Source organism: Geotrypetes seraphini, chromosome 3 (assembly GCF_902459505.1).
Source record: "Geotrypetes seraphini chromosome 3, aGeoSer1.1, whole genome shotgun sequence".
NCBI lineage: Eukaryota > Metazoa > Chordata > Amphibia > Gymnophiona > Dermophiidae > Geotrypetes > Geotrypetes seraphini.
The window spans coordinates 293,657,096-293,684,012 of NC_047086.1; the positions used below are offsets into that span (position 1 = coordinate 293,657,096).

The 26,917-nt window shown below is 47.0% G+C and overlaps 1 protein-coding gene across 1 annotated transcript in view; it reads right to left on the minus strand.

Moving 5' to 3' along the window:
* EIF2AK2 (eukaryotic translation initiation factor 2 alpha kinase 2) overlaps nt 1-26,917 on the minus strand; it is a 219,518-nt gene that overhangs the window by 95,912 nt on the left and 96,689 nt on the right. The window contains exon 9 of the mRNA XM_033937032.1: nt 22,034-22,118. Within this exon, the coding sequence (XP_033792923.1) occupies nt 22,034-22,118 (85 nt within the window). The remainder of the gene's footprint in view (nt 1-22,033; nt 22,119-26,917) is intronic.

Consider the following 26,917-nt stretch of genomic DNA (forward strand, 5'->3'; position numbering starts at 1 on the left):
AACGCCCAATCTCCACTACGTCTAAAGTACCCCCACAGCACGTCTACACTTTTAAGCCATAATGAAACAAAAACACGCCTAAGCCAAAAACGTACAACAGAAGGGCTTTTAGGCGAAGGAGGAGCCAGTCCTTCGCCTAAAAGCTGGATTCTGTAACCGGTGTCTGTCAAAAACAACACCGGTTACAGAATCCTCCCCCCCCCCATCAACGATCCAGGCAGGAGGATGCCCAAGCCCTCCTGCCATGTCAAACCGCGACCTTCCCCTCTCCCGACGATATCGGGGCAAGAGGGAGTCCAAGGCCTCTTGCCCCGTTGAAGCCGCGACCCCTCTGATAACATCGGGGCAAAAGGGAATCCAAGCCCTCTTGCCCCGTTGAAGCCGCGACCCCCCCAATAACATCGGGGCAAGAGGGAGCCCAAGCCCTCTTACCCTGCGGCAGCCGCAACCCCCCCCCACCGACCAGGGCAAGAGGGAGCCCAAGCCCTCTTGCCCCAGGCACCCCCGACATGATCGGTCCAGGAGGGAGCCCAAGCCCTCCTGGCCCAGGCAACCCCCCTACCCCCACCCCCACTACAGTAGGGGCAGGAGGGATCCCAGGACCTCCTGCCCTCGACGCACCCCCCTCCCCCCAACGTCCACCCTAGAGAGTTGCGCGGGGACAGAAATCCCACCCGTCCCCACCCGTCCCCGCCAAAATCCCACCCATCCCCACCCGTCCCCGTGAGGAATCCCTCCGTCCCCACCCGTCCCCGTGAGGAATCCCTCCGTCCCCACCCGTCCCCGCGAGGCATCCCCCCCGTCCCCACCCGTCCCCGCGAGGAATCCCCTCCGTCCCCACCCGTCCCCGCGAGGAATCCCCTCCGTCACCATCCTTCCCTATAAACTTCAGAAATAGTTATTTTATTTAATTATGCTACTGAATTAAAGGCTCTGGTAGAGACCCATTTACAAATAAGCAAAGAGACTATTAATTTGGAAATATTAATTGGGAAGAATACATACTTTGTAAATGGGTTTCTACCAGAACCTCTAATGTAAATATAAAATATAAATACTCAGCTGATGAGAACCCACAAACTGTCAGCTGAGGACTTCCTTTGCAGTTGGCCTGGGGTCCCTTTTGCCAAGCTTGGCAGGCAGCAGTAGCGTCCCTGAGTCACAGATGCTGGCACCTCAGTGGCTCATGGATGCTGCCAGCGACTGCTGCGCTTGGTGGAGGGGAGTTCTGACCATCTCTAGAGGAGGTCCTCTGCTGGCGGTGCTTGGGGATCCCCACCAGTCACAGCAAGGGCCAACAAGTACTTCAACACTGTAGAAATAAAACCAGAAATGCATTTCCTTTTCTTTTGAACACAAAACAAAGATATCTGCCATATACATTTCCCAAGGCAGATGACTCTATGCAATGTCACCTCGGTAACAAAATACAAAAATAGACAAATACACCCCCTCCCTTTTTACTAAACCACAATAGTAGGTTTTAGCACAGGGAGTTACGCTGAATGCCTCGCGCTGCTCTCAATGCTCATAGGCTCCCTGCGCTAAAAAACAATATTGCGGTTTAGTAAAAGGGAGCCATAGTGCAAAATATAGACAGCAGATATAAATTCTCAAAACAGACACATTTTGATCACTAAATTGAAAATAAAATCATTTTTCCTATCTTTGCTGTTTGGTGATTTCATGAGTCTCTGGTTGCACTTTCTTCTTCTGACTGTGCATCCAATCTTTCTTCCTTTCTTTCAGCCTCCTGTATGTTTCCTCTCCTCCAGACCTCATTCTCTCCCCCAACTTTTTCTTTCTGTCTCCCTGTTCCCCCTTCTTTCTGTCTCTCTGTCTGCCCCCTTTCTTTCTTTCTCCATGCCCTCCCCCAAGCCACTCGGTTTGCTGCCACCGCCATCGGGGAATAGTCCCCAAGCCACCGCTGTCCCAAGCTTTCCCTGCAGAAGCGTCGCGCTGACCAGCATTCCGCTCCCTGACGTCAATTCTGACGTAGGAGAGGAAGTTCCGGGCCAACAAGGCATTTCTCCTCATTCCATCCAGCCTGAGCCCCATCTCTCCTTGATCCAGCATTTCCCTTCTGTGTCTGTCAGAATTACCATTCCACCTATTTTCCAGCATCACCCTTCTTTGTGTCCATCTCACCTATATCCCTATCTCACCACTTTTTCAGAATCTTCATTTGTCTCTGTCCTTGTCTTTACCCCATATTCACCATTTGCCCTTTCAATGTCTTTATCTCCCCCCCCCCACACACACTTTTTCAGCATTACTTCTATGTCTCTATTTCACCTCCTCTTCATGTCCCCTCTGTATCTCTATCCTTATTCAGAAGGTCCTGCTTACCCTTTCTCTTCTTTGTGTCACTATCTCCATTTTCAGCTTTCCCCCCTTTTCCTTTGTTACTGCACCCTGTAGCCAGAATCTTTCCACCCTCTCTCCACTCCGGCCCAGCCCAGTATGAAATATTTCCTTTTGTTTCTCTCCCCTCTCTCTTCTCCTCCCTCACCCACGAGTCCTGCATCTGGCCCTCTACCTTCTACCTGCACCTGGCAACACCCCCCTGCTCCGCGGCTCTCTTAAGCAACTCGTCAGCAGCGGTGATCAAGACAAGCTGCCGACATCGAGGCCTTCCCTCTACGAGTCCCACCTTTGTGGAAAAAGGAAGTTGAAACAAGCGGGACTCGCAGAGGGTAGGCCCCGACGCCAGAAGCTTGTGTCGATCGTTGCTGCTGAGTTGCCGAAGAGAGCCGCAGGTAGAAGGGAGAGGGAGATAGGAAGGCTGTAGAAGCTCCGGAGCATGACACCGAACCCGGCCAGGATGATTTCTTTTTCAGGCTGCTGCTGCCGCTGCCATCCCCCACCCGAAATGACAAAAAACAGCCTAATGCCCGCGTCGGGAAATAGCCATGCTGAGCAGTGAGCTCAGCACGTACACAGATGAAAGCCTTGCTTGCTGATTGGTCCGGCGGCACGGTGGGGCGGGGCCGCTGGACCAATCAGCAAGCAAGGCTTTCATCTGTGTACGTGCTGAGCTCACTGCTCAACATGGCTATTTCCCGACGCGACGCCAGACTTGTAAACTGCATGCTTGCATCGCCAGAATTTAGGTAGGTTGTTTTCATCCCCGTGGGAGTCCCGTGGGCAAGGGGGCGTCCCCGTGGGAGTCCCGTGGGTCAGGGGGGCATCCCCGTGGGAGTCCCGTGGGCGTCCCCGTGGGAGTCCCGTGGGCCAGGGGGGGAACCCGCGGGATCCCCGCGGGACCCGCGGGATCCCCGCGATCCCCGTTCCCGTGCAGACCTCTAGTCCACCCCCCCAGAACCCCCGATCGGCCCCCCCAGCCGACCCGTGACCCCCCCGGCCGACCCCACGAACCCCCCCCACCCCACCCCCCTTCCCCGTACCTATTTTAGGTTGGCCGGACAGACGGGTGCCAAACCCGCCCGTCCGGCATGCAGCTCAACGAAGAATGGGGCTGGATTGGCCCAGGGGCACCAAAGCCCCGCCTCCTGGTGGGGCCTAAGGCACCTGGGCCAATCAGAATAGGCCACAGGAGGGGCCTAAGGCTCCTGGGCCTATTCTGATTGGCCCAGGTGTCTTAGGCCTCACCAGGAGGCGGGGCTTTGGTGCCCCTGGGCCAATCCAGCCCCATTCTTCGTTGAGCTGCATGCCGGACGGATGGGTTTGGCACCCGTCTGTCCAGCCAACCTAAAATAGGTACGGGGAAGGGGGGTGGGGGTCATGGGGTCGGCCGGGGGGGTCACGGGTCGGCTGCGGGGGGCCGATCGGGGGTTCTGGGGGGGCAGACGTTGGGGGGAGGGGGTGTGTGTCGAGGGCAGGAGGGCCTGGGATCCCTCCTGCCCCTACTGTAGTGGGGGTAGGGGGGGTCGCCTGGGCCAGGAGGGCTTGGGCTCCCTCCTGGCCCGATCGAATTGGGGGGGGGGGGGAGAGGGTCGCCTGGGCCAGGAGGGCTTGGGCTCCCTCCTGGCCCGATCGTGTCGGGGGTGCCGCGGGTGCCTGGGGCAAGAGGGCTTAGGCTCCCTCTTGCTCCGATGTTGTGTTTGGGGGGGAGTGATTCATCGCAGCAGGAGAGATGCCTCATCTCCCCTACCGCGATGCCATCACTCCTCTACCCGAACTGCCGCGGGTCGCGGTAGTTCGGGTAGAAGAGTGATGGCATCGCGGTAGGGAAGATGAGGCATCTCTCCTGCCGCGATGGTTAGGTTGCCGGGCCGCTGAACTGATGGCACCAGCGGCCATCAGCTCAGTGGCCCGTTTTTCGGCACTTAGACCTGGTTTTATTTCGTCTAAGTGAAACAGGTCTAAGTGCCGACTAAATTGTTTTGGTTATACCTGTTGTACGACTAGGTGTAGGTCGGCCTACCTCCCGCCCACTGCCCGCCCTTTCCCCTCCTCTAAACACACCTCTTTTCTCTATGTGCGTTTAGAGGCAGGGGAAAGGCCTAAGTTCGTTTTAGATACGTCTAAAAACCAGCTTTGGTTATGGGTACTTGGACGATCAGGCTTTTTGATCATCCAAGTAGCCATTTAGGACACTTTTTAGAAGTTTGTTTTTTTTATCATTACCCCCATAGACTTTGTCGGTAATTTTTATAGGAAAACTATGTAGGGTATGTAGTTTTTGTGTCATAATTTATTGAATTCTAATGTATATATACACTATGATTTAATTCTAGTTTTTAAAAATTATTATTTAAGTCACTTTTTTGGGCTTTTATAAAAGTGTGCTGCCTCCACAATTGGAGCTTTGCATGTAAAATTAGAACTACGGAAAAATTGTGTTCTTACCTGATAATTTTCTTTCCTTTAGTCACAGCAGATGACTAGTGGAATTGTGCCCATCTACTAGCAGGTGGAGACAGAGTACACTAATTTGCAGGTCCTCTTCTTGGATGGAAAGCCTCCTGGCCAATCGGTATTGCTCATGCCAAAACATCAGGAACAACAAGCAATAAGAAAAAACTCCTTTCTCATAAACAGATGAAAAATACAAAAATAATGAATATAATTCATAACTATCAACTGTGATAGGGAACACGAAATACCTTCAACCTCTCGATGAACATTGCCCAACAAAACAGAAACGGGTGGGGCTCTGGATTCATTTGCTGCAACTAAAAGAAAGAAAATTATCAGGTAAGAACAAAATTTTTCCTTCCTTAGTGCCAGCAGCAGATGAGTCCAGAGACTGGTAGGGTGTAGCAAAGCAGTCCTTACATAGGGTGGGAAGCACTCATCGCCTGCACTGCCACATCCAATCTATAATGTTTGGAAAACGTATTCATGGAGGATCAAGTTACTGCTCTGCAGATCTCCTCTAAAAAAAATCCCCTGGACACTGCCTAAGAAGTAGCGACAGCTCTGGTAGAATGAGCATGCAGTGCAGCCGATAACTGTTTATCTTTGAGTAAATAGGCTGAAGCAATGGCTTCCTTCATCTAGCGGTCCACTGACAACTTGGACGCAGCCAATCCCTTGTTGCATCCCGAGAATACAAACACATGATCGGTATGCCTGAAATTGTTAATTGCCAGAAGATAGTGTAAGACAGGGGCGCCCACACTTTTTTTGGCTTGCGAGCTACTTTAAAAATGGCCAATTCAAAATGATCTACCAACAATAAAATTTTAAAAAACACAAAGCACACTATACACAGAGAAAATGTTAATTATCATTTGTATTTGGGGTTTTTTCAGAGGTCAAGGCAGATGACTTTAAAATATGCAATATAAGAACATAAGAAGTTGCCTCCGCTGAGGCAGACCATAGGTCCATCCTGCCCAGCGGTCCGCTCCCGCGGCGGCCCATCAGGCCCATTGCCTGAGCAGTGGTCTATACCTATCTATACCCTTCAATCCTTTTTTCTTCTAGGAATCTATCCAAACCTTCTTTGAAACCATTTAATGTTTTCTTGTCTACAACAGCCTCTGGAAGCGCGTTCCATGTATCCACCACTCTCTGAGTGAAAAAGAACTTCCTAACGTTTGTTCTAAACCTGTCCCCTTTCAATTTCTCCGAGTGCCCCCTTGTACTTGTGGTGCCCCATAATTTGAAAAATCTGTCCCTGTCTACTTTTTCTATGCCCTTCAGGATCTTGAAGGTTTCTATCATGTCTCCTCTAAGTCTCTGCTTTTCCAGGGAGAAAAGTCCCAACTGCTTCAATCTGTCGGTATATGGGAGATTTTCCATTTCCTTTATCAGTTTAGTTGCTCTTCTCTGTACTCCCTCAAGTACTGCCATGTCCTTCTTGAGGTACGGCGACCAGTACTGGACACAGTACTCCAGATGCAGCCACACCATTGCACGATACAGCGGCATGATGACTTCCTTCGTCCTGGTCGTAATACCCTTCTTAATGATACCCAACATTCTGTTTGCTTTCTTTGAGGCTGTGGCGCACTGCGCCGATGCCTTCAGTATTGCGTCTACCATCACTCCCAGGTCTCTCTCCAGGTTACTGACCCCTAGTGGTGTTCCCCCCATTTTGTATGTGAACATTGTGTTCTTTTTCCCCACGTGCATGACCTTGCATTTCCCTATGTTGAAGCTCATTTGCCATTTTTCGGCCCACTTTTCCAGCTGCGTTAGATCCTTTTGGAGATCTTTGCAGTCTTCCCTGGTTTGAGCCCTGCTGTATAGTTTGGTGTCATCTGCAAATTTAATGACCTCACACTTGGTTCCCACCTCTAGGTCATTTATGTAGATATTGAACAGGAGCGGTCCCAGCACCGACCCCTGCGGAACTCCGCTCGTGACCCCTTTCCAGTCTGAGTAATGGCCCTTTACGCCAACCCTCTGCTTCCTGTTTGCCAGCCAGTTTTTGATCCATCGGTGGACCTCCCCTTGCACCCCGTGGTTCCATATCTTCTTAAGCAGTCTCTCGTGTGGTACCTTGTCGAAGGCTTTTTGGAAGTCAAGGTAAATGATGTCTATAGATTCCCCTTTATCCACCTGGCTGTTCACCCCCTCAAAGAAGTATAATAAGTTTGTGAGGCATGACCTGCCCTTGCAGAAGCCATGTTGACTCGGTTTTAGCTGCCCTTAACTTCTCCATTATGTGAGCTGCTGGCAGGAGAGAGAGATAAGCTTCTACCCAAATGAGTAGTATATGAGCTTCTGTTGCTAGTTGAAGGCTCCTTGTGCCCCTCTGTGTGTGACTGAAATGCTAAAAGAGCCATGCAAACCGCCCTCTACTCTAGGCGATTGATGGACCATTGAGTCTCTTCCTGAGTCCAAGAGCCCTGCGCTGAGGAACAAAGGCACTTTACCCCCCCATCCAGTTAGACTCGTATCCATGGTGACTACTATCCTGTCTGAGGACATGAGAGGCATCCCCAGGAACAAGTTGTGACTCTGCAGCCACCACAACATGCTGTGGTAGGCCTGCATCATCCAGCAAAGCTGGCGATTGCAATCCTGAAACTGGAGACCAGCAGGACAAAAATGATTGCTGCAACAATCTCATATGGAAGAAAGTTCAAGGCACCACTTCCAAGATCACAATCATGGACCCAAGGACTTGCACATAATCCAAACTATTGGAACAGGAGACTGGAGAATGAGACGAATCTGAGACTGAAACCTCTCGCCCCTGGTCCTTGGCAGGAAGACCTTCCCCTATGCTGTATCGAACTGGACTCATAGATGTTCCAAAGTCTGAGATGGGCTTAGGGAACACTTGGGGAAATCGATAATCCAACCTAAAGATTATAGAAAATAAATCACCCAATTTGTTACCCGACAGCTCTCCTGATAAGAAGAGACTCAAATTAACCAGTTGTCCAGATACAGGTGCTCCTGAATCCCTACCCTTCTGAGGAAGGCTACTACCACCATCACTTTGGAAAACATACAGATGGTCCAGTGCTCTGAAACAAGAAAGCCCAGCTACTGGGCATCGAAGGGATGCTATAGAGAGGTCTTATCTAGACTAGCCAGAAGAAAACCAAAAGCCATCAAAACTGGAGTGGAATACAGCTCCATCTGTTCCTGGTCACACCAATGCTGGAAAATTAGCCATGCCTTAGTGGAGACAGACACAGTAGTTGACCTAATAGACCTGAGAAGTGGGACAATTACCTCCAAATGGCCTGTTTGCACTGAGGCTGTGCACTGCAAGCTATGCCGAAAGAACAAAGTGACTTGGGTCCTCCATAGAGGCAGGATCCCAAGAAAACAGGTCTAGAGGGCATGGAAACAAAGGCCACAACCTCTGCAAAGATGCAGCAGATCTGTGTACCACGGCCTGCGAGGCCAGTCTGGAGCCTCCAGAATGACTCAGCCTGGAAGGGTCGCTATCCACTGAATGACTCGGCCTATCATGGATCAGGGAGAAAATCATACAAGACAATTCCTTGAGGCCACGACTCCACAAGAGCATTGAGACCTTTGCTGCCGGGCTCAGATCTTTGACTGAAGAATCGAGGCGTCCTCTTGTCCTGTGCTGTGGCTACAAGGATGAAGCGGGGCCACTTTCAGTGCTACAAAATGGCTTGGAATGCCACTGAGGACAGCTTCCACTGGCCCATATCCAAAGCCTGTCTGCTGAGGGAGTTGGCAGGGACTCTGTAGACTCCTGCCACATGCACTGCAAAAAGTGGTTGCTGATGAAATACCGTCCACAGAAAGAGAAGGTGGACCTCCTGAGCTAGAGGGGTTTTCTTGGTGCCTCCCAGGCAATGCTGTTGCACTGTTGGAGAAGACTGACTGCTTGGCCTGCAAAAATTTCTGGAATCACACCAGAGCCAGCCAAATGGCACTCAGCTCCAGCCGGTCGCTCAACAATGTACTCTGGGAGAGATTCCAACCCTACTGGAAGGGACGACGAGTAGAGCGTTAAGTCCCTACAGAGCGACTGTGTGAGAAGCCACCAAGCCATGCTGGCCCAAGCCTCTAGAGTCCAGGGAAGACTAGACTTTAACGCATTTTGGTACGGAGCCCAATGAGAGATGAAAGCATGCTGGAAAGGTCACTTTGCGCTCTTGCCCAAGGAACCACATGCAGCATGGCTGCCAGAGATCTTATGACATGAAGACAACCCCATGCTGATGGAGCAGGCTCATTAAAAAAGGAAGAAACTGTGAAAACACAGCTACTGTCAACTTGCTTCTGGAAAGCACAGTTACTTACCGTAACAGGTGTTATCCAGGGACAGCAGGCAGATATTCTTAACGTATGGGTGACGTCACCGACGGAGCCCCGGTACGGACCTTTTTAACTAGAAAGTTCTAGTTGGCCGCACCGCGCATGCGCGAGTGCCTTCCCGCCCGACGGAGGAGTGCGTGGTCTCCAGTTAGGATAAGCCAGCTAAGAAGCCAACCCGGGGAGGTGGGTGGGTCGTAAGAATATCTGCCTGCTGTCCCTGGATAACACCTGTTACGGTAAGTAACTGTGCTTTATCCCAGGACAAGCAGGCAGCATATTCTTAACGTATGGGTGACCTCTAAGCTAACAGAGAGGGAGGAGGGATGGTTGGCCATTAGGAAAATAAATTCTGAAGTACAGATTGGCCGAAGTGCCCATCCCGTCTGGAGAAAGCATCCAGACAGTAGTGAGTAGTGAATGTGTGAACTGAAGACCAAGTGGCCGCCCTGCAGATTTCCTCAATGGGCGTGGAACGGAGGAAAGCCACAGAGGCAGCCATAGCCCTGACTTTATGGGCCGTGACAGCTCCTTCCAGTGACAGGCCGGCCCGAGCATAACAGAACGCAATACAGGCAGCAAGCCAATTGGACAGCGTTCGTTTAGATACAGGGTGACCCCGACGGTTAGGATCGAAGGTCAGAAAGAGTTGAGGAGAGGTGCGGTGCGCCCTGGTACGGTCAAGGTAGTACGCCAGGGCACGCTTACAATCCAGCGTGTGCAGAGCCTGTTCCCCAGGATGAGAATGTGGTTTAGGGAAGAAGACAGGTAACACGATGGACTGGTTGAGGTGAAAGGCTGAAACCACCTTAGGAAGGAATTTTGGATGGGTACGCAGAACCACCTTGTCGTGGTGAAAGACAGTGAACGGTGGATCGGCGACCAGTGCATGTAGCTCACTAACCCTCCTGGCAGAGGTGATGGCAATGAGGAAAAGCACCTTCCATGTGAGAAGCTTGAGCGAGGTAGTAGCAAGCGGCTCAAAGGGGGGTTTCATGAGGGCTGACAAAACCACATTGAGGTCCCAGACAACCGGGGGAGGCTGAAGAGGTGGTTTGATATTGAAGAGGCCTCTCATGAACCGGGAAACCAGAGGATGAGCCGTGAGGGGTTTTCCAAGGATAGGCTCGTGAAAAGCAGTGATAGCGCTGAGGTGGACTCTGATTGAGGTAGACTTGAGACCAGCGTTAGACAGAGAGAGCAAATAGTCCAGTACAGTCTCCACGGCCAATGAGGTGGGATTGTGATGATGCAGGAGGCACCAAGAGGAGAACCGGGTCCATTTCTGATGGTAACATTGGAGTGTGGAGGGTTTCCTGGAGGCCTCCAAAATGCGACGGACAGGCTGAGACAGGTTTCCTGGAGAGGTCAGCCCGAGAGAAACCAAGCTGTCAGGTGGAGGGAAGACAGATTGGGATGTAGCAGAGACTGACGTTGCTGTGTAAGCAGAGATGGAAATACAGGAAGAGGAATGGGCTCCCTGGAGCTGAGTTGAAGTAGAAGGGAGAACCAGTGTTGCCTGGGCCACCGAGGGGCGATGAGAATCATGGTGGCTCTGTCCTTGCGGAGTTTGAACAGAGTCCGCAACATCAGAGGAAGTGGAGGGAAGGCATAGAGGAACCGATCCGTCCAGTCGAGCAGGAATGCATCCGGGGCCAGACGATGTGGAGAGAAGAGTCTGGAGCAGAACTGGGGCAGCTGATGGTTGTGAGGAGCTGCAAAGAGGTCCACCTGCGGAGTGCCCCAGCGAGCAAAGATGGAGTGGAGAGTGGGAGGATCCAGGGTCCACTCGTGAGGTTGAAGGATGCGGCTGAGCTGGTCGGCCAGGGAGTTCTGTTCGCCCTGGATATAGACCGCTTTGAGGTAAAGATTGTGGGCTGTGGCCCAGGTCCAAATTCGGAGGGCCTCCTGACAAAGGAGACGAGATCCGGTGCCGCCTTGCTTGTTGATGTAGTACATGGCGACCTGGTTGTCCGTGTACAGGAGAAGAACCTGAGGATAGAGAAGGTGCTGGAAGGCCTTGAGAGCATAAAACATGGCTCTGAGCTCCAGGAAATTGATGTGATGTTGGCGCTCCTGAGGGGTCCAGAGTCCCTGGGTGCGTAAATCCCCTATGTGAGCTCCCCATGCATAGGGGGAGGCATCTGTGGTGATGATCATGGAATGAGGGGGTGGATGCAAAAGGAGGCCCCTGGAAAGATTTGAGGAGTTCAACCACCATTGAAGAGATCGCTGAAGAGACGATGTCACAGAGATGGGATGAGAAAGAGGATCCCTGGTCTGTGACCATTGGTTGGCGAGGGTCCATTGCGGTATCCTCAGATGGAGTCGCGCCAGAGGAACCACATGGACTGTCGAGGCCATGTGACCCAGAAGAATCATCATCTGGCGAGCAGGGATGGATGGTTGTAGGAGCACCTGTCGACAGAGGTGAAGTAGTGTCCGGTGCCGGTCGGCAGGGAGGAACGCTCTCATGAGGTTGGTATCGAGAAGTGCTCCGATGAACTGAAGGCGCTGCGTGGGAAGCAGATGCGACTTGGGATAATTGATCTCGAACCCCAAGAGATGGAGGAAAGAGATGGTGTGGTGAGTTGATTGCAGCACAAGTGGTGAGGTTGTTGCTTTCACCAACCAATCGTCCAAGTAGGGGAACACTTGAAGGTTGTGGGACCTGAGACAGGCCGCTACCACAATCAGGCACTTGGTGAACACCCTGGGTGATGATGCGAGACCAAAGGGTAGCACTTTGTACTGATAGTGGTGATTCAGTATCTGGAATCGGAGGTAGCGACGTGAAGCCTGATGGATTGGGATGTGAGTGTAGGCCTCCTTGAGGTCCAGGGAACATAGCCAGTCGTGTTGAGACAGAAGAGGATAAAGTGTGGCAAGGGAGAGCATCCTGAATTTTTCCTTGACCAAACACTTGTTGAGGTTCCTGAGAGCGAGGATAGGACGAAGATCCCCTGTTTTCTTGGGTACCAAGAAGTAGCGGGAGTAAAATCCCTGACCTCTTTGGTCTGGTGGAACTTCTTCGATGGCATTGAGAAGGAGGAGGGAGTGGACCTCCCTGAGGAGGAGAGGAGTCTGGGAGGAGTGAGAAGCAGACTCTACGGGAGGATGGTCTGGAGGAAGAGTCTGAAACCTTAGTGAGTATCCGTGACGGATGATGTTTAGAACCCACAGGTCTGATGTGATGGCCTCCCAGCGCCGTAGAAAGATGGTGAGGCGGCCCCCGATAGGTTGAGGCAGAGGCAGCGAGGGTTGAAGACTGGCTATGCCCTGGAGAAAGGAGTCAAAAGGGCTGAGGAGGCTTAGTTTGAGGGAGAGGCTTAGCTGTCTGGTGAGATTGTGAGCGAGCCTGAGAGTGCTGTTGTTGTTGTTAGCGAGGCCGACGAGATTGCTGTTGAGGAGGATTCAGTGGCCTAGCAGAAAAGCGACGTTGGTAAGAAGACTGAGGTCTGTATGGTCGTGTCGGCGGGGTCTTCTTTTTAGGCTTAATGAGGGTGTCCCATCTCGTCTCATGAGCCGAAAGTTTTTGTGTGGTGGTATCTAGGGACTCCCCAAAAAGTTCATCACCAAGACAGGGCGCGTTGGCAAGGCGGTCTTGGTGGTTGACATCCAGGTCAGATACTCTCAGCCAGGCAAGGCGTCGCATGGCAATTGCCAGAGCAGAGGCACGGGAGGAGAGCTCGAAGGAGTCATAGATTGAGCGTACCATGAACTTCCTGAGCTGAAGGAGGGTAGAAATTTGTTGCTGAAACAATGGGACCTTGCGTTCAGGGATGTACTTTTGCAGAGCAGAAAGTTGTTGTACCAGATATTTCATATAAAAAGAAAAATGAAATGAGTAATTGTTGGCTCTGCTAGCCAGCATGGCATTCTGGTATAGGCGCTTTCCAAATTTATCCATTGTTTTACCCTCTCTGCCAGGAGGGGTGGAGGCATAGACACTGGAACCATGAGATTTCTTGAGAGTGGATTCTACCAGGAGACTCTCATGTGGCAACTGGGGTTTATCAAATCCCGGGATAGGGATGACCCGGTATAAACTGTCCAGTTTCTTAGGGGCACCTGGAACAGTAAGGGGGTTCTCCAAGTTTTTATAAAACGTCTCCCGCAGAATATCATGGACGGGGAGTTTGAGAAATTCCTTGGGGGGTTGGTCGAAATCCAAGGCTTCTAGAAAGGCCTGGGACTTCTTGGAGTCGGACTCAAGTGGGATGGAAAGAGCCCCAGACATCTCCCGAAGGAATTTTGTAAATGAGGACTGCTCGGGTTTGGAGGTGGATTCAGCCATGGAGGGTTCCTCATCAGTGGAAGAGGCATCCTCCTCGGTACCGAGTGGGGATTGCTCCCATAAGTCAGGGTCCCTGATGGCCGGCTCAGCATGGCGGGTTTTAGAAAGGGACTTGCCAGATCTCATGGATACGGTGCCGGGGGATGAAGACCGGTGCCGATCTCTGTCCCGGGAGGAGTGGTGTCGATCCCGGTCCCGAGACGATCGATGTCGATCTTGGGTTCGGGATGGGTCCTCCGACGTGCAGGTCTGTAGTGTAGGCTGTGCCGATAAGACCGGCATCGAAGTGTTCATCGGTACCGAGGGGGTGGCCACTGGCGTAGTGGTGCGAGGCTCGGGCCGGACCGGTACCGGAAGGAGTGGTGCCAGCAGGGTTGGAAGCAGTTCCTGAAGCTGGTGCTCGAGTTGCTCCTGTAATTTAGTTTGGAGGATGGCCGAGATACGGTCCTCCAATGGGGGCACCGGTACCGTTTTACTTTTCTTCGGTACCATAGGTGCCGCTCTACGCTCCGGTGATGAGGAGGCCGATGAAGAGGCACTCACCGTTATCGGAGCGGAGCGCTTACGGGACTTGCGGGACGTCGGAAGGACCGGTGTCACCGCCGTGGCTGGAGGGCGCTCGAGGGAAGTGGAAGGCTTCTTAGCCGGCTTACCTGGCGCCATCGACCCCGCAGAAGGATCAGGTGGTGTCGATGTTGACGGTGCCGATTTCGGCGGTGCCGTCGACGTCGGGGTCGGATCCATAGCAGAACCGGTGCCGAAAAGGAGATTCTGCTGAATTTGTCTATTTTTAAGTGTGCGTTTTTGAAGAGTCGCGCAGCGGGTGCAGGTGTCAGCCCGATGTTCCGGACCCAAGCACTGTAGGCACCAGTTGTGTGGGTCCGAAAGGGAAATCGGGCGTGCACACCGCTGGCACTTCTTAAAACCCGGCTGAGGGGGCATGAAGGGGAATACGGCCTCAGCGAAATCAAAGCCGGAGGCTTGTATGATGGCAACAGGCCCCGCCGGGGCCTGTTGAAAAATAAAGGAAAAAATAAAGTTTTTTTTTTTTTTAGATTAGAAAGAAAACAGAAAAAACCCGAAGGAAAAAAGCAGAAAAAAATCAGAATAACGCGAGCGGGAAGGGAAAAAAGGAGTGTTCAACAGCCGTTGAATACCACATGCGTCTTCTTCGCTCCGCGGAAACGAAGAAACTGGAGACCACGCACTCCTCCGTCGGGCGGGAAGGCACTCGCGCATGCGCGGTGCGGCCAACTAGAACTTTCTAGTTAAAAAGGTCCGTACCGGGGCTCCGTCGGTGACGTCACCCATACGTTAAGAATATGCTGCCTACTTGTCCTGGGATAAAAACAGACACAACCCACTACCACATCAAACAGAACACCCAGATATTCCAGAGGCTAGAGGGCACCAGACTGCTCTGTCCAGAGCTCACAATTCAACCAAGGCCCTCCAGAATAGGGATCACTGGATCCACTGTATGGCGACCCTTGGCCAACGAAGGAGTTCTTATCAGTCAGTCATCCTATTAAGGGCGTATTGGCAGACCCATGTTTCTTAAGGAAGCTGATGTGACAAGCATAGAAACATAGAAGGTGACGGCAGAAAAGGGCCAAGGCCCATCGAGTCTGCCCACTCCATTGACCCACCCCCCTAGTTAATCGCTCTATGATGACCTTTTCCCTCGTAGAGATTCGACATGAGCATCCCAACTGTTTTTAAAAACTGGCACGTTGCTGGCCTCAACCACCTGTACTGGGAGCTTATTCCAGCTGTCCACCACTCTTTCAGTGAAGAAGTACTTCCTGGTGTCGCCATGAAACTTCGGTGAAGATATGGATAGCCGAGAACTGGAAATTGTTGGGGTTTTTTGTTTTTAAACAGGAAACTGCAGGCATGTGCAGTATGGCTGGGAATATTAGTATGTGCACGTAAGCTTCCATGAGATACAGAAAGGCAAGGAACTCTCCCGGGGCCACCGCTGCAATGACAGATCACACTGACTCCATGTGAAAGCATGGAACCATGAGAGCCACATTTATGTGCTGGAGATCCAGAACAGGCCCCCAATCATCGGAACCATTCTTAGGCAAGATGAAGTATATGGAATAACCGCCTAAGCCCGAGAGATTGGGCGGCCCAGGCCAAATAACTTGAACATCTAGTAAGCGTTGTATAGTAGCTTGCACCTTGAGTGTTGTGGCAGGTCGACCTGCAGGAGTCCACAAACCAGTCCATCAGAGACCAGGCAAGTCCAATTTGAAGTCTGACTGAAGAATGTCCAAGACCCACTGGTCAGACAAAAGGTGAGCCCAGGCCAGCAGGAAACAGAGTCTGCTCCCTATCTGTAGAAGGATATACTTCGGCCTAGTGTCATTACGCCTTTGTGCGCAAAATTGGAGACAGGTGGCTGGATGCACCTGCAGTTGGAGTACCACTTCCAAAAGTTCTGGGAAAATCTTGGAGACGTGGCAGTTGTATACGGGCGGCACTGCCCGGAGCCATGAAAAATTAGAGGAACTAGAACCTCTAAAGATTCTGGGTCTCCTATCAGACAGGGATATAGGGTGATGGTCCACCACAGAATTCATGAGGTTTTCCAGTCCCTTGCCAAACAAAAAACGCTCCTTAAAGGAAAGTTTAGCCAAAGGAGCCTTGTAAGTGGAATGAGCAACTCATTGTCAGATCCAGAGCATCCTGAGTACAGAAACAGAGTACACCAGCACCTTAGCCAGTTTTTGTATAAGAACACATAAGCATCAGCAAAGCACTACCAGTCAAAAGAAGTAGAGGAGGCAGCTCCACAGCTTCAGTCTCTGGAGTGCGCAGCCAAGACAAACAGGTGCGAGTGACAAAGGCCGCTGCCGAAGCAGCCTTAATGTCTAAAGCAGCTGCATCAAAAAGCCTCCGGAAGACAACATCCACCCAGCGGTCCTGCATATCCTTAAGCATCATGCCACTTGCACTAGGAAAAGAGGTGTGCTTAGTCACATGTGCAACCAAGGAATCCACCCTAGGCTGACCCAGAAGCTGCTAGTACTACTGTGCCAGCAGATAAAAGTGAGACATGGTCCACACTATCTTAAGAGCTCCTTCCAGAGAGACCCGATGCTCTGAGAATAAAATGCTCATAACAGGGTGATAAGGAAAGGCAGAAGCCTGGTAATGCACTCCATAAAGCCAGGAGGAAAAAGTGAACAGAGCTGGCTGAGTGACCAAATTCAACTCCTGCAGAGACTTAGAAATAATATCCAGTAAAGCCACTCCTGAGGACTCCAAACAGCCAGAATACAGTTCCTGATCTCCTGCGCCTAGAAGCACTGCGCTGGAGAATAAAGGGCCAGCGAGCTGGTCATCATCCGAAAGATCACTCACATCAGAAACAGGTAGCACTGAAATAGTGGTGGACTGAGAGTCAAACGTGCCCATGGAAGCAATGCTTCTTAGATCCAGATCAGAGGTGGAGTGGGACTGTGCAGGGGAAAAACGCCTGCTGCAAAACTCATTCCACAAATATGCCATAAAGTCTGAGAAGGCCTCCATGTCCTAGGGTGCAGGCAGAGTCACCCTGAGATAACTATGGCATGCATTTTTTAGGCTGCAGAGGGCCCACAGCCATGCGCATAAAAACAGCAGCCATGACAAGCCCCCAAAACAAAATAGGCCACTCCATAGGGCAAGATGAACGTTTAGTCACCTGCTTAATCAGGTGAGAGGCTAAGCTTTTTGCTGTCACCACTCCTGGCTGTGCCACACATGTGGCGCAAAAATACTCCAAAGGCACCTAATTTGCACAATCCTGGCAAGAAATGACACCAGGAGAGCCCAAGGACTTCATCCTCACAGGTTTGGGGCAAAATTTGAAGTTTTGGAGAAGCAGAAAGTTTTTGGAAAAATTGCTAAAAATCCCAATTAGCCGCTGCAAAGATATTATTAGGGTTTTTTAAAGAGGTATGGGGGCCATTAACTAAATATTGTAATGAATAATTACCATTCTACTTTATAAGTACAATTGTGAATAAGGGGATGGGAGGGAGGTATCTGAATTTTATTAAAAGTTTAGTTTAAAAAGGAAATAATTTTTATATGATATATTTGATTGAACATGAGATTGAAGGGATGGGAGGGGAGGGATTAAATTTTATTTATTAACATTATAACTGATAGTATTTCAAGTGATGCATTCAATGTCAATTGTTTGATAATTTTACACTTGTTGAACAATGAAAAATTGAATAAAGATTAAAAAAAAATAAAATAAAAGTTTTTTTATATACCGCCTATCAAGGTTATCTAAGCAAAAATCACAATATTTTCCACATATAGCAAATTGTAAAAATGGGGAATTTTAGGATTTTTCAGGTCGAGGTACACAGGGGGACATGCAGAAACCTTCAAAACTACAAAATTCAGAATCACCCCCATCCCCAATTCACCTTACAGGTATGATAGCTTTTACTCACTGTGACCTGTGCTGGAAGTGTTCTGGAGCCTGCCACAGCTCTCTCAAAGTAGCTAGAATCAGAGAACCACGGCCTCATGCTGGGAATGCCTCCAGGATACTGATCTTCAGGCTGCCAGTCAGACTGCCTGACTGCACCTCCACCCCTGCGGACCGACAGACGCACTTAAGAGACGGGCAGAGGTGCAGAACGCATCCGGTACACTTCAAGACACCACCGACTCTCCAAAGTATGCCCCAAAGCCTGCTCTGAACGACATCCAGAAGTAGAACTGGGGATGGCCCAAACTCCTCAGAAGCAGATGCAGCTGCCAGACAGGTACCACCAGGGATTGGCCTGTCATCTGCAGAATGAAGTCTGAGAGTTCTCCATACAGGCAGAGCCAAAGAATTGCTCCAAGAACAAGAAAATCCTTCCAAAAGGGACAAAAAACACCGAATAAAATAATAAAAAGGAAAGAGCAGAACAAACACATCCTGCTGGCACATGTGCAGAAGGGATAAACAGGTGGAGCTAGAGAGCACACTGAAATAGAACAGAGCCACAGAAAAAATTTGGATTGGATTCCTTCTGCATATGACACACAACCATGGGGACACAACCCACATGTCTAGAATATATATTACACTGGAATAAAAATGTTAAAGCGATATTCACATAATTATGCGGCACAGCTCTGGAAGCCAAGGGAAGACTGTTTCTGTCAGTGTCGGTAGCTGAATAGGCTCAGGCACTAAATAGTGTCTCAATTTTCCTTTTTTTTTTAAATTATGTGAAAGGAGAAAACCTAAGATAATATAAACCCCCTTCAAATTTAGGGGGAGGGTGGGAAAGGGACCCGAGGGTTACCCAGGTGTAATTCCCAAAGCTGGCACCGCTCAGCCAGACACCCCTAAGCTCAGCTGAAGAAAGCAGCAGGAGCTCAGAGCCAATTCAGAAGCAGAAGTCAGGAGTTAGAAGATTGGCATCCATTTGCTTGCTGGAGACAGAGCATACTAATTGGCCAGAAGGCTTTCCATCCAAGAAGAGAACCTGCAAATCAGGTTCTCTACCTGTTTGTAGATGGGCACAATCTCACTAATCTCTGGATTCATCTGCTGCTGGTGCTAAGGAAATTTATATTTTGGTTTGATCAAACCACACCCCCATGAATCTCTGCATCCAGGTGCATCTACATGTGGAAATAGTGTCTTTCTGAAATTGCCACTTACATGTATATGCACTCATATATAAATAACACTATTTTTACATTTAGATGCTACTAAAAGAGTGGTTTTTCAAACCAGTCCTCGAAACACATCCGGTCAAGTTTTCAGGAAGTCCACAGTGAATACACATGAGATTGAATACATTACCGTTAGATGAATCTCTCTCATGTATATTCATTGTAGAGATTCTGAAAACCCGACTAGCAGGGTATATTCCAATGACCAGTTTGAGAATCTCTGTTCTAAAATGACCTCCTAAACCTATAATCTAGCTTGGACATGGAATTTCCCAACCAATGTGGAACATAAATTACCAAGTTAAATTAAGCAAGATAGTGCTAGGAATAGTGCTGGGGTCAACCTATAATAGCAAGCAAAAGGACTTCATTTTCAAACTCCTACACCCATTAGAGTCAACTTTTCTAAATGATTGAGGGTGCTAAATCCAACAAAAATTACCTCTCCCTTGACACAGTCAAGAAGTTTGTTCAATATTGGGAGTGTTCAAGCACCCACGTACCTATGCCTATATCTACTTTAAACTGATTTAACCTGTATACTTTGTACCTGCAAAATATGCAGGTTAAATAATCCTACCATATGGCTAATGGTGGATTTTCAAAAGGAAAATTCTGCAGGGATCTGCCTTTTTGAAGTCTGACTAACTGATGTATGGGTAGTGTCCTATAATTTACTGCTGAAAATTACCCATCCTGTGTTCTTTTCATCCACCAACCTAACCACAGCCAAAGCAATGCTTCTTTCTAACCTAACTAAACATACATAATCAAGCTACAAGTGTTCACAGGCTTCTATAGCTTAAGGGCAATTTTCATCCATGTCATTCTATCATGATAAATAGCAATTTACCCGAGTAAATGGCTTTAAAAACTGTCTACCAAACGATTACCATTGGAATATAATTCCAGTCCTTAAAAATCATAAATATAATAAAGAATTTAAAAAAAAAAAAATCCATAAATGTGTTTTTCAGGTTATCTTCAATAAATAGTCATGAGAGCAATTTTTTATGCATGTCTAGAAAGTATATTATTTTGCAGAGTTTGATTAATTTGTAAATCAGACCTGTTTATTGCACTTTCATACAGTATTTGCAGGTGGGAGTGGGGAAAAGAAAAGGAGGGTGCCGATGATGGTTTCTCTTTTTGAAGCTGTGTCTAGGCACCACAACTGAGTTCATAAATAGAACATAGAAAATGACAGCAGAAAAGGGCCACGGCCCATCCAGTCTGCCCACACTAATGACCCACCCCCTAACTACCTCCATGAAGTGATCCCACATGCCAATCCCATCTTTTCTTAAAGTCTAGCATGCTGCTGGCCTCAATTACCTGTTGCAGAAGATTATTCCAGCGATCAACCACCCTATCGGTGAAGAAATATTTTCTGGTGTCGCCATGGAATTTCCCTCCCCTGATTCCATGGCGACATACCAAAACCATCTGCTTGGATTTCTTATCCAATATTCATCAGATGTAAGAAGGGGACTTCCCAAGCCATCTTTCCTATAAACTTTGGCCATCTGAGATCCTTTTATTAGCGATCTCATTGATTCCTCCCTGTCTGATTAATCTGGCAAATCTCCCCATGAATGCTTTGAGCAGAATCACAAGCCCAATAAAGAAAAGGTTTCATCCACAGGGATGAAATAATCACCTGCTAGTTCTAGTAAATATAGAAACATAGAAAACATGATGCCAGATAAAGGCCAAATGGCCAATCCAGTCTGCCCATCCGCAGTAACCGTTATCTCTTCCTCTCTCTAAGAGATCCCACATGCGTATAAAATGCTTTAATTCAGACACAGTCTCTGTCTCCACCACCTCTTCCGAGAGACTGTTCCATGCATCTACCACCCTTTCTGTAAAAAAGTATTTCCTTAGATTACTCCTGAACCTATCACTTCTTAACTTCATCCTATGCCCTCTCATTCCAGAGCTTCCTTTCAAATAAAAGAGATTCAATTGTGCACATTTACACCATGTAAGTATTTAATCTTGCTTTTATTAATATCTTTATCTATCACCCACTTTTGTTTTTAGTATGTACATGCTTTTAATAGATATGATTTTTTTTAAATTAAGGGCTCCTTTTACGAAGGTGCGCTAGCGTTTTTAGCGCACGCACTGGATTAGCGGGTGCTAGCTGAAAATCTACTGCCTGCTCAAAAAGGAGGCGGTAGCGAATAGTGCGCGATATTCCGCGCATTAAGGCTCTAGCGCACCTTCGTAAAAGGAGCCCTAAATGTTTTATGTGTTTGTATTATATTTATGTGTTTGTATTGATGCAGGCATTTGTTGAAACATGGCCGTGTCAAGTCTCTTAGTAAATGTGTCCTACCAATTATTGAGGCCCATTGTTTTTCCAGAACTTTGCCCACTGTGCTTGTGATTTCTTCATTTCTGTTGCCTGGCATCTTTATAAGTAGTTTACAAAAGGCTCCATATTTAACAGAACCTTCTGTAAAATACTTGATGAATTCCGATTGTCCAAGTTTCTACCTACACATCCAATGTAAAATGAGGCTTCACATTTAGGAGCTCAGCTTAACTGGTTCTTAGAAACTTTCAGCTAAAAAAATACCACAGTCAAAACAGAAATGCACAAACTGAGCTCTTTTTACTAAATTGTGCTAATGGATTTAGTGAGCGCTAACAATTAGTGTGTGCTAAAGGGTAAATACATCCATTTCATTCCTTTAAGCATCTTAGCATTTAGAGCACTTTAGTAAAAGGAGCTTTTTGTGAGTTTCTAATAATACAATTCCATAAGTCCTATTAGTAGCAGAAGGGCACTGGAACCACTAAAAACAACCAGTAGTTAATTAAAATAGTGAAATGTTTACAGCTACAAAAGAAACAATTTTCAGAAAATATTACCATTTCTGATCTTTGAGATGTAGCATGAGAATTATTAGAGTCCAACACTTTCAAGCTTCTATTTGGAAATACGTTTTGAGTACCACTGAAACGGAAAAATTATATGTTAAGTTTTAAAGAAGTTACATACAAAATAGCATTTAGGATCAGACATCTCCAAGATGTAAAACAGATGCAAACAATTTTACTCCATAAGAGAGTCTGGGCCAAAGCAAAAACTAATGCTGATTTATACAGCTTCTTTTTAATGTCTACTTGCAACTCCATCATACATACAAATGGTTGGAAAACTATTTGAAGGCCAGAAGGAATTTTTAGCAGTCAAAAAGATAAATCCATTAGCGCACCTTAGTAAAAAGAACCCTAAAATTCATAGCTGAACAAAAAAAAACCTAAATATTTCATTGTTAAAAATCATGCAAGAGAAATATAAATAAAATTAATTTTTTGAAAATGCTTTTTAATTTTAACAACAGTTCATAAAACACTCTTTACTTTATCAATGAGAAATGAGAAATCTGCAAGTAGTTTTTACACATGGGATTATATAGTAGGCAAAATCAAAAAGACCTTATTGTCAAGTCAAGAAAATTTATCCATTCTTAAATACAACTTATCATTCAAAACAAATATATTCTCAAATTCTAGTGTCACCTCAAAAACAGTAGCACAAAATTCCTTTCTTTTTCTTTTTTTAAATTCTTTATTCATTTTTCATCTTACATCAAATACACAATATTACATCATCTAAAACTTTTACACATCACTTGAATTTCTTTCTATTGTCATCGTAAAAACATAAATTTATTCCTCCCCATCCACCCTTCCTACAAAAATTTCAATCAAAAATATCATATAAATATTGTATTCTTATCTATTGATTAAACCTTTAATAGAACTTTATACCATCCCCCATCCCCCCTATGTATAAATATACTGTCAGTGGAAAATGATGTCTAATCATTACAATAATTTGTCAATGGCCCCCAAATCTTTTTAAAATTATTACAATTCCCTTTCTGTATAGCAATTGTTCTTTCCATTTTGTAAATGTGGCACAACGAATTCCACCAGAATGTATAGCTAAGATTATTGTAATTTTTCCAGTTACTGATGATATGTTGCATGGTGAATCCTGTCATAATCAATAGAAGTTTATTATTGCTTGATGAAATTTGACTTTTTGTTCTCATTGATATACCAAACAGAATTGTATCATATGATAATGCTACATGGTTTTCTAATAAAGAATTTATTTGAGACCAAATTGATTTCCGAAAAGGCCATGATACAGGGACAATAAAATACTAAATGATCTAGGGTCCCTGCTTCGAGATTACAATGCCAGCATCTATTCCTTTATTGCCAGATACTGTGAAATAACACAAAACTCTGCAAATACTCAAAAACTATATAAAAACCATAACATATGGACAGCAGACCTGCAACTTTCTATTTGGGATCAATGGCAGTAGTGTGGTCAAGAAGCAGAAATAGGGACCAGTTATAATTATTTCAAGGGACGCACCGGTGTCCCAACACACTGGTTGAGAACCACTGCTCTAGGAGAACGAACAGGCATAAGTCTACCTGCTACCTCATTCACGTTCTGAGCACTTTTTTTTTCAAGACTGCCAATCAATATATTGCTTATTCTGAGAAGAACAGCTGGTACATCAAGTTATGCCAAATTTATTCACTGGCTCAGTTGCCATCAGTTTTGTGGGCAATCTGGATTTTGACAATATTATAGTGCAAAAAACAGGGTATTGCTTTAATTAATAAGAAACTGTACGGGTTGGATAAATCACAGTTACTTACGTAACGGGTGTTATCCAGGAACATTACATTACATTACTGATTTCTATTCCGCCTCAACCTTGCAGTTCTGGGCGGATTACAAAAGAGACAACTGGACATTTCCAGGATAATTACAGAGAGAATTCTGGTCATTTCCAGGAGAAGTTACAAGAATAATGGAGCAGCAGGCAAGTATTCTCACATCCCACCCACCTCCCCTGGTTGGCTTGTTCACTTGGACATAGAACTGACAACCTTGTGAGCCAGCATCAGGTGGGAAGGCACTCAACGCATGCATGGTGCAGGCAGTCAAGGCTTCTAAACTTAAAGTGATAGACACCTTCCTATTTGTGTTTTATTTCAAGGCCAACACTCCCTCCATCCCATTTCATCAGCTAGGGAGTCCCACTTGTGAGAATATGCTGCCTGCTTGTTCTTGGATAAAGCACAGTTACTTACTGTAACGGGTGTTATCCGGGAACAGCAGGCAGATATTCTCACATGTGTGTGATGTCATCCATGGAGCTTGGTACGAGCCTTGACTGCCCACACCATGCATGCATTGAGTGCCTTCCCACATGACATTGGCTCACAAGGTTGTCAGTTCTATGTCCAAGTGAACAAGCCAACCAGGGGAGGTGGGTGGGATGTGAGAGTATCTGCCTGCTGTCCCCAGTGCCTGCTGTCCCCAGATAACACCTGTTACGATAAGTAACTGTGCTTTATCCAAGGACAAGCAGGCAGGATATTCTTACAAGTTGGACTACCTAGCTGATGAAATGGGATGGAGGGAGTGTTGGCCTTGAAATAAAACACAAATAGGAAGGTGTCCACTCAAAAGGCCTATTCGAGCAGGTGGAGTAAGGGAAGAAAAAGAAACGAGAATAAAAAGAAGCATACAACCTCTCTTCCAAGAGAGGAAAGGATATTAAGGGAAGAATATCAATGTGTAGGGAGGTTCTAACCAGAAGAGACAACCTCATAACAGCAGGTGAGTCTGAGTTTGATGAGAAAGACGCCAGAAGGACTCAAGGAGAGAAGTAGAAAGGGGAAGAGAAAAAAATGGCACATACAGAAGTGCCAAATGAGAAAATCCCAGAAAGCACAATCGTTTCCTCTTAAGCAGGATATGAGAGGGAAAAAAAAGATGGTTCCCACTGCTCCTGTGATCCTTGGCAAGTCACTCAATCCTACATTGCCCCACAATCTATCTAACGTATCTGAGGCAATGTAGAATTGAGTGACTTGCCCAGGGTCACAAGGAGCAGCAGTTAGATAGATTGTGAGCCCACCAGGACAGATAGGGAAAATGCTTGAGTGCCTGATTGTAAACTGCTTAGATAACTTTGATAGGCGGTATATAAATACCTAAAATAAACTAATGATATTGTACTATGGACATTAGCAGAGAACTGAAGAGAGAGACTATTTGACTAAAGATTAAGACATATATGAACAGTTCTGCCAGGGGGCTGTGTGAGAGCTCTGGAATGTCTTAAAAGGAAACAGAACTAATGGAAGAAAAACAAAGGAGAAGCAGTTCTTTACATAATATATACTGAAAAGAAAACAAAGGAGAATTAGTTAAGAACATAAGATTTGCCGCTGCTGGGTCAGACCAGTGGTCCATCATGCCCATTAGTCCGCTCACACGGCAGCCCTTAGGTCAAAGTCCAGGGTCCTATTTGAGTCTAGCCTTACCTGCGTATGTTCTGTTCCAGCAGGAACTTATCCAACCTTTTCTTGAATCCCTGAAGGGTGCTTTCCCCTATAACAGCCTCTGGAAGAGCGTTCCAGATTTCTACCACTCTCTGGGTGAAGAACTTCCTTACATTTGTTCGGCATCTATTCCTTTTAACTTTAGTGAGTGCACTCTCATTCTATTTACCTTGGAGAGGATGAACAATCTTTCTTTCTCTACTAAGTCAATTCCTTCAATATCTTGAATGTCCCCTCTCAGTATCCTCTTTTCAAGGGAGGAGAGGCCCGGTTTCTCTAGCCTCTCATTGTACGGCAACTCCTCCTGTCCCTTAACCATTTTTGTCGCTCTTCTCTAGACCCTTTCGAGTAGTACTATATCCTTTTTCATGTACAGCAACCAGTGTTGGATGCAGTATTCCAGGTGGGGGCGTACCATGGCCCAATACAACGGCATTATAACCTTTTCAGATCTGTTTGTGATCCCTTCTTAATTATTCCTAGCATTCTGTTTGCCCTTTTCGCCGCCTCTGCACATTGCACAGACGGTTTCATTGACTTGTCTACAAGTACTCCCAAGTCTCTTTCCTGGGGGCTCTCTCCGAGTATAGCACCGGCCATCCTGTATTCATGCATATGATTTTTGTTACCGACATGCATCACCTTGCACTTATCCACATTGAACCTCATTTGCCTTTTCGCAGCCCATTCCTCGAGTGTGTTTATGTTTTGTTGTAGGTCTTCTCAATCCTTCTGTGTCCTCACTACTCTGAATAACTAGTTGAGAAGGGACTGAATAAAAAATGATGCTTTTGACTGTAAAACTCTGTCAAACTATTTTTCTTTTTTTCTAAGAAAAAAAAACCACACCCTCCTTTTTTAGTTTTCCTTGAATGTCTCATGTGTCTTCAATTATTGTATTTCCATCCTATACTGGTCCCGTCTGTCTTTTAAGTCATGCTTTTGCTATATGAATTTTTGTTTCCCTGTATACTGTCATAAATTGTTTTTAGAATTGTACATTGCCTTGAATATATGATTAGGCGATTAATCAAATTTTAAATAAACTTGAAACTTGATCTGGAAATAGACAGCATGAAATGCTCTTGTCAAAAAACAGTAAGGTTTGAAAACTTTAGAAAGCAGAATATGCAAATTTTGGAGGACATATGTGAAAGTTCAAGATGGATTTGAACCCAGTTCTTCACACCGTCAGGCAGCCCTTAGGATACCTCTCTGCTGTGAAATATCGGGCTAAAGGCTGTACCAAGAGAGCAGACATTGGAATGCTAATGAGAAGAAATAGGACCTTTTCCCAATCAAAAGAATTGGTAGGAAAAGTGAAATGAAGAGAGTAAACAAAATATGGCTGTAAACAGAAGAAGA